General features: G+C 56.7%; 1 protein-coding gene across 1 annotated transcript in view; it reads right to left on the reverse strand.

Moving 5' to 3' along the window:
- The window catches only part of PPARGC1B (PPARG coactivator 1 beta), a 101,592-nt gene extending 95,540 nt beyond the window's left edge, over window positions 1-6,052 (reverse strand). The window contains exon 1 of the mRNA XM_084884203.1: window positions 5,898-6,052. Within this exon, the coding sequence (XP_084740329.1) occupies window positions 5,898-5,978 (81 nt within the window). The 5' untranslated portion in view covers window positions 5,979-6,052. The remainder of the gene's footprint in view (window positions 1-5,897) is intronic.
- Window positions 6,053-8,625: the final 2,573 nt, after the last annotated feature.

An 8,625-nucleotide genomic window follows, 5' to 3' on the forward strand; every position in this document is an offset into this window, starting at 1 on the left:
CAGAAGAGGGGGAGAAGAACAGGAAGTTCAATCCATCAACTGCGATCTTACATCAACTGAGTGTCCATAGGATGAATGTGAGGTGTTTGCCTATCTTGGAGGAGAGATAGTAAACAACTCTGCTCATTATCTTCACAATGACTTTATTTGGGTTTTCTTCACCCTCACATAACAAGAATTATGCTTCCCATTTTTTACATAAAAAAACAAAACAAAAAAAAAGATTGAATGGGCTAGCTGGGGTGGCTGGGATGGCTCAGTGGATTGAGCGTGGACTCATTCACCAAGCTGTCAGTGGTTCAATTTCTGGGTTGTGGGCTCAATCCCCAGTGGGAGGCATGCAGGAGGCAGGCGATCAATGTTTCTCTCACATGGATGTTTCTATCTCTTTCTCCTTCTCCCTTTCTCTCTCTAAAACCAACACACACATAAAATAAATAAGACTGGAGGATGGGAGTTAGCTCTTTCTGGATGCTGCCCTTCTAAAGTGCTTCAAAGAGAGAATGCCAAGTTTTCTGAGTAGCAGACAGATGCTCATTTTACATATATTACCTAATGCCCTGAGAGTTAGGGCCTATCAGCCACATTTCACAAAATGAGAAACTGAGGCCTAGAGAACTCAGATTTCTGAGTTCTGTCTTCACTCTACACACTGTGCCTCCATTTGCTCAAGGCGCTGGAAATGCAATGAAGACAGAAATAGAAAGCTGTCCCTATCTTCACAGAGCTTGGGAATTAAGCAGTCTGGAAACCTCACCCATGGATCCTGCTTCTTCTACTTACTCTACAGGTAGTGTAGGTGGAGGGTCATCCGCTGGACAGTGAGTTCTCTGAGACCACAATCCTCCCCCACTGAATGGGGATATAGCACCTGCTTTTTGTGGAATCTTTATGAGAATGAAGCCTAATGATGCACATTGAAAGTCCCACAGAGCGTGTGGCATCCAGAAAATGCTCAATAAATGTCGCTGCGGATGATGATAGTGATGAAGTGTTCCCTGCAATGCTCTTGCTATGGTCTAACTTCCAAGCCCAGACCCCCATCTGCAAGGCTGCTTCTGACCCACAGCAGTATCCTCTTATTCCAGAGAGAAGGAAATGGGTGACTCACATCCTAGGAATGGGGGAGCTTCTGGCTGGCTTGCACCCGCTGGGAGAGGATGGCCCCAAGGGGAAGGGGAAATATGAGCCCCCAGGGGCCCAGTTGCTGGGCTATTGCCTTTCCAGGGTTCATAGGCATCCTGAGCATTAGCACCAGTGAGAGAGCCCCAGGGAAAGTAGCCTCTGGGCTTCTCATAAAGCCAGCAAAGGAGGGGTTCTGGGCTCAGGTGAAGGAGTTACTCCGCTGATCTCACAGGTGAAGGGTGGACAAAGGCACCCAGCAAAGGCTGCCACATCAACTTGGTCCTACAGGTAGCTAGGCTAGAACTTGGACTTGGAAAAGAAACTATCCCAGACCTCGCAAGTGAACACTAGGACGTCAACCCATTTTTTCAATGCTCCATGTGGTTGGGAGGGTGGGGGGCGCGTTCTGGGAGCTCCAGCCCAGTTTCAGAACAGGGTGGGGAGAGGAGACCCATTGAAAAATGGGCCAAGTTTTTACAAACACAGCATTTTACAGAACAGAACCATAAATGATCCATAATCATATGGGGGAAAGGTTGAGCATCACAAGTAATCAAAAAAAAAAATACACATTAAAACAGTAAGGGTGACAGAGAATTTATTGATGAACAGACTGGTTAAAATGAAAACACCAAGAGTTATCTGGGAATGGTGAACCAGGCATTCCCACACAATGCTGGTACGTGTATAAATCAGCACAATCTTTCTAGAAAGCAATCCAGAAAATGTGTTTACCAAACGCCTGCATAGTTCCTTTGACAGAGTAATTTCACTTCTAGGAATTTAAATGAAGGAAAGAAGACATATGCAAAGACATTCATTTCAGCATGGCTTACAATAGCAAAAACATAAGAACAGCTTAAATGACTAACAATAAAGGACTGACTAAATACATTTTGGTTCAACCCTCAAAGAAATACTATATAACCATTAAGATATTACGATATTAAGTAGGATATTTATTATTGAGGAAAGGTAATCACAGTATATTGTTTGGAAGGGGGGGAGGGAAAGCAAGTTATGACAGTGTAATCATAGTTACAATTAGTATATAAAAGAATGACTCCATTTTTCTACAAAGATATCTTCAATAGGAATCAAGAGGAAAGAAAAAAGTCTGGAAGTATACATTCAAAATAACAGTGGTTCTCTTTGGGTAAGATGACATGTTTTCAATCTCTTTCTCTATGCTTGCCAGTATTTTCTACAAATTCTACAATTAAATATTTTCCAATGATAAGGGGTTGGGCCATATAAAGTTCCTGCCAAAGCTGACATTTCAGACATATATGATTGACGTCCCAAGTGACTTCAAACAACCCATATTTAGTGTGGGCTTACGGTATGGCCTTTGGGACCTAAGTCCTTGCCCACAGCTGCAGCCCTCTGCATTCCTCTCTCTTCATACTCGCTGCCCAGCTGTCTCCCCGGCCAGCCTGGGAGCTTCCCCTGAAATCCATGTCCCTCGCCAAGAGCTGAGCACAGGAACTCAGAACAGTGACAGGTGCCACGGGGGCACAAAGAGACGAAAGGCACAACTCTAGCTCTGGGATCTCACTGGGACCCAGGTCTCACACACAAAGAGCCTGGTGGTTATAACACAAACTAAGAAGACACAGAGGAAAGAGAAAGAAAGCAGGGCAAGCCAGGCGGGGAAGGCCTGCGAGAAGGAGCCATGCAGGGTTGGGTGGGTGGGTGGATGAGGGCATTGCAGGCAAGGGGCACAGCCTGGGCAAAGGTGAAGCCAACCCAAAGTCCTTTTGGAATACATGTGCCAAACCTTTCCAAGAAGCTTTCACAATCCTCGGCCCGCTGGATTTCTGAACTTTGGCCCGAATGAGTACAAGCTGCCTCCCTAAACAGAACTCTTCCCTCTGCCTGACCCTGGATTAGCCATCAAAGGCCCCTTAAGTCTTTTGGATACAAACATGTATATCCCTTTTGCCTTCACTTACCCCACCCCTTCCAAGGGGAGAAGAGGACGGAGAGGAAGGGTCTGGGGATGAGACAGAAGGGCAGAAACCAGACATCTCACATGCAAGGAATGCCCACCCCCACCACCCGGCAGCCTTCACTTCTCTTACCGACACACCAGCAGCCCCATTTGACAGATGGAGAAAAGGAGGCTCCCAGCGTGAAAGGGGCTTGCTCCAGGGTCACCCAGCCAGAGAGCGGGGAAGGCGACTCCACTCAGGCCTTCTGACTCCAAGTCCAGTGCTATTTCGAGGTAACACACAGGACCTGGAGTCAGGAGCCCTGGGTGGCTCTGTCCACCCCCTGGCTGCATGGTCCTGCACAAGTGGCTCGCTCCTCACAGCCTCTCTATCCCCAACTGTAAAATGAGGAGGCTGGCGACGGCCCGCCCCCAAGTCCTCTTACGCTGAGCTCCCTAAGCCTTCTAGGGACGGCTGCAAAGCTCTCCCTATCAATTACACTTCCCAAGTTGGGCCGGCAAAGGATCGCCAGAAGATCCTCAGCCTGTCACGTGGTTCAATAAAAAAAAAAAAAAGAAGCGAACGTCCCAGATTAACTTTCACTCCTTCTTGCTGACACCTGATTACCCAATTTTCTGGTCTCCTTGGGTGAAATATCCCTAACCTGGATAGGCCCTCTCTGGGCGGCTCAAGGGGCAAATAATGAATTATGGGTGACCCAAAGCACACTGAAGACGGGGAATTAAAACCTGGAGTCGGGTCCAAAACGGTCAGTTCTTGCTCTGGGCCCCTGAACAAGTCTCCGGCTATTTCAGGCTTCCTTCACCCGCGTCTGAGTCCAGAGGCTTGGAAACACTCCCAGACACGGGCGACGGCGGCGGAGGGCAGGACTTTCCCAGGGGCGGCTCCGTCCCGCCCGCACCTCAGTCCCCCTGGTCCCCCGCGGTCCGCGGGGGGTGGGAGGCCAGGGGAGCCGCGGTGGTGGCGGTGCTGGGACCGGCACCTGCAGTCCTCGAAGACCCGGCTCTGCGCTTCGGGCGGGCGTGACGGCGCCGTGGACCGCGACCGAAGCTCCCTCCACTGCGGTTCCGCCAGAGGGAAAGGTGTGCGCGCGGCGTGTGCACACACACACACACACGCACACACACACACACACACACACACACACACACACGCTCCGCACACGCTCCCCCTCGCCAGCCCCCCTCGGCCCGACCGGAGCCCACCCCAGCGCACCCGCCACCGGCCACGAGGCCCCGCATGGGCGTCTGCAGGGGACCGGGTGGCCTCCTCCGGCGCGCGGCGGGCTCCCTCGCGGCGACATCCGGCCACGCCGCGCCATCCCGGCCGCCAGCCCGGCCCCGAGCCGCCTCCCGGAGTCCGCCCGGAGCTGAGCCTCTCGGTGGACCTCTCGGCCGCTGCGTCCCCTCCGAGTCGCGTCTCCCCGGCTGGGAGTCAGCTTGCAAGCCTCTCCCCGCCCACCCGGTCCCATGACAGCTGCGGCCGCCCAGAGACAGGCGGATTACAACAAGAAGCAAAGTTTCCCTCTCGGCCCTCCTGCCCCCGCCCCCCTCCGCCTTCTCCCCCCCCACCTTTACCCCCCTCCCCTTCAATGTTATGCAAAACGAGCCGGCCGGGCTCTCCGGCTCCAGGTACCACACTGGCCTCCGGGAGCCGCGCCCGCTGCCTCCGGGCGGCCCCGCTCCTCGCCCCGGCAGCGTGCGCCCGCATCCGGGGGCTTATCCTCCGCTCTGCCGCATCCCCATTCTCCCCGCTCCCCGCAGCCCGGTGCCCAGAGAAAAAAAGCAGACACTGCGGGCCAAACTTTATGCTTTCAACAGGATGGGGTTGGGTAAACCAAGGGAAGGCGGGGGGAGGGGGGCGCACGCCGTGTTCAGGCATTTTCCGCGGCGGCTTGAACCCGCAGCCCCCGTCCCCTGCCCTCCGCCCCGGCCTCTCAGTCACCTGTGTCCTCGGCGCCCACTCGCTCTCCCCCCCCCCCCCCGGCGCCCCGGAGCACCCTCTCCTGTCACGCGCGTGTCGCCGGCGGGGCTCCCAGCGCCGGGCACGGCCGCCTCGCCTTCCCTTCCCCCAGCACCGCCGAGCGCGCACCGGGGCCGCGCGCCGCGGGGGGACCCAGGCGCCCCCAGACAGTCCTTCCGCCCCCATCCTGCCGTCCCCCGCCCCCTCCCCACCACCACCACCACCCCGGGCGCTCCGCCGAGCAGCGCCACCAGGAAGGTGCCATCCCCGCCCGCATGTCCACGTGCCCCTCGGACCCCTGCGCCGTCAGCGGGCCACTGGCTGCAGACTCCGCGCTGCGGGTGCCGGTGGGGAGCCCTGGGCAGACGGGGAATCGAGGGGGCACCGGAGCCTGGAGGAGCAGGTGACTCCGCGGGCGGGGGCAGGCGCCCGTGCCGGGGCCACAAGTCCACGTGAAAGTACGGCAGCAAGTGCCGGGAGCCTGCGGGCGCGCCTCCCGCACCCGGAGCCGGCCCGGGGGTCCCCCACACCGTGGCGCGGCTCCACCTCCCCAAGGAAACGCGGTGCACCCCCCTCCTGCCAGCAGAGCTGGGGGGGGCGGCGGATTCCAAGACACCAAGGCTAGACCCTCCTCCGCAGCCTGGCGCCCACCACGCTCCGGCCGGCGCGGGGGGCAGCCAGCCCCCTGCCTCCTTGGCTGAGCGGCTCGCAGAGTGCACGGACCGGGGCTCTGCAGCCTGGAACCCCGATCCCCGCGATGCGCCCACCGCTGTCTCCCAGCTTCCGCGGCTGCGGCGGCGGCCACCCCCACATCCCCGCACCCCGGGCCCGGGCCCGCGGCCCCGGCGGCCGTACCTGCGTGTCGGCGGCGAGATAGTTGAGGAAGAAGGAGGAGAGCTCCTCGTCCAGCAGCGCGCCGCAGTCGTTCCCCGCCATCTTCCAGCCGCGGCTGCAGCGTGCGGCGGAGTCAGCGCCGAGCCGGCCGGGGGAGGGAGCGAGCCGGCGGCGGAGGGAGGGAGGGGGGAGGCGGGAGGAGGCCGCGCGGGCGGCGGAGGGCGGAGCTCGGGCCGCGGCTGCCGCAGGGCCGCTGGCTGCGGGGGCGGGGCCGCGCGGAGCCCCAGCCCGCCGGGGGTCGCGCCCCCAGGTTCTGGCTCCGGGTCTGGGACCGGGATCCCAGCCGGCAGCCCCCGGCCCGGACCGCAGCTCCTGAGACGGGGTGGCGGGGCCCCAGCCTGCAGCCGGGTTTCTGCGCAGCAATGCGGGCAGCCCCCAGGTTTTGCCAGAGCGAATCACGTTGCCTTGGCGCTGGGCGGGTCCATCTCAGCAACCTGCTTCTGCACGGATGGGGAAACTGAGGCCCCGGGAACGCCGAGGGCCGCGATTGGAGCTGCAGTACGCTTCAGTGGATGAAAAACAAAGCCTGGATCAGACTACCTCAGAGTTTCTCCAAAGCGGGAGAAGGAGGGATACCGTAGTTCAAAGGTGGAGAAATCAGGGAAGGCTCCTCAGAGGGGGTGGCATTTTTATAGTTAACCTGAAGATGTTTTGATTCACATTCTGTTACGTTTGATCTCTCTCTCTCTCTCTCTCTCTCTCTCTCTCTTTCTCTCTCTCTCTCTCTCTCTCTCTTTCTCTCTCTCTCTCTCTCTTTCTCTCTCTCTCCCCCTCCCTTCCTTCAATCCCCTAAACCCCTTCTAAAACAATAAAAGAAAATCAATAACCTCTCTTACCAGGGCCCACAATATCCTGAAGTGCCCAGGCTTCTGCTGACTTCCCCAAGGCCATCGGCCTTCTCTAAGTTCTTCGGATGAACCACCTCATAATGGGCCTCTACACACCCAGTACTACCCCCTGCCCAGTGACCATTCACCTAATAACCACATCTTCAGGGCTTCCTCCCCGCACTGCCCTCAGGCTGAACCCCATCCTTCTTTCCCCACCCACCCCCACCATGTTGTTTTTTGTTTTGTTTTGTTGTTAGCTCCGCAGACCTTCATTTAAAACACTGGTCCCATTTGCCATTTTACATTTGTTTCTGTGAAAATGTGGTCTACCTATCTCTCCTGACTAGACTCCAAGACCCGGGGAAGCAGGGCTTGAACAGGGCTCTCCACTGGCCATGTCTCCACTGCCTGGCACAGAGTGGGCGGTTCATAAATAATGTGCTAGCTAAAAACCGGGATGGTTTTGATTCCCACCACCCACTACGAGCACCACACGTTGTATAGATAAGACACCTGCCCAGAGTCAAAAGTGCACCTATTCTGAGTGCCTGAGCCACAACCTGAGCCGGGGCTTCCTGGCTCCAGCCTTGAACTCTCATCATCATGGCCTGCTGTTTGCCAGGCAGGCGATGAGGGCACGGCCGGGATAAAGTCAGGAAGGCGGGAAGATTTAGACCAGGTTTATTGGGCATGCCTGCCTCCTGCTCTCCCCCGACCTCCACTCCCAGGCTGCCCCACCCTGCCCTCGCGTGGACTCCTTCCTAGCCGGAGGAAGAATCGGGGAGAGTCCCAGTACACCTGCTCAGACTTGAACACCGGGGCAAGAGAGAGCCTCCTTCTCCCATCTGAACTTCCCAGAACTGCAGGGTGTGATTTCACCCTTTGGGCTTTAGGCCAGCGCACTTTTAAGGAACAATGGATCCAACAGAGCGTTCGCATCCAGCCTGGGAGTCAGGAGTCCTCGGTGCTGGACCAGCCCTGCTGGGTTTAGTTCCAAGCTTGGGCAACTCAGAAAGTTCAGCACACGGGCCCTCTAGACAGACTGCTGAGTGTTGAACCCCAAGTCATTTCATCTCAGGCCTCAGTTTCCTCATCTGCACAAATGGGGATCGTAGAGTTACTTCATGGGGCTGTTATGATGACTGAGCAAATAATATATGGAAAATGCTTGGCATGGTGCCTGACCTGGGAAATACACAAATCTTTCTGGCCCTCTGTTTCCTCATCTGTAACAGTGGCAAATACAGTATGTATCCCTTGAAAGCAATAGTTGTTGTTCCTTGCCTTCCTTCCAGCGCTTACGGGCTGCTGGCTACCTCAGACTCCTGGAGATCTAGATTTGAATCCTGATGCTCACCAGCCGTGTGCCCTTGTCACTTACTTAACCTCTCTGGGCCCCTGTTTCCTCCCCCCGGGGGTCTTGGGAGATTTGCACGAAGCAATGCGTGTAAAACAAATTGCTTCACTCTGAGCCCGGCAGAGAGGAAATTCTCATCCCCACGGTCACCGTCACCAATGCCATCGCCATTAGCAGTAAGGACTCGAGCTCTCCGAAAGCCCATGGACACCAGTCAGAGCCCTGCAGGACCGTCTCCAGCGATGTTTCTACGAGATCCAGCCGCAGGTTGTGGCCCTTACAGCCCAGAGGCCAGACTGGGAGGGTTCCCAAGGCCAGGCGGCTCTGGCCGTGACCTTGCAGAGCAGCCAGATGGGATAGGGCCTCCCAGGGAAGGCCTCAACAGTGCTCACCCAAAGGTGCTTGTCTTTAAAACTGGGGTTGATAGAAAAGCCAGAAATTGCCCAGCTTCAGGAACTTTCGCCCCAATCACTGTGTCCTAAGGATGGACTTCTGGCTGGCA

Source organism: Pipistrellus hanaki, assembly GCF_964339955.1.
Source record: "Pipistrellus hanaki genome assembly, chromosome: 5".
In the NCBI taxonomy this organism is placed as follows: domain Eukaryota; kingdom Metazoa; phylum Chordata; class Mammalia; order Chiroptera; family Vespertilionidae; genus Pipistrellus; species Pipistrellus hanaki.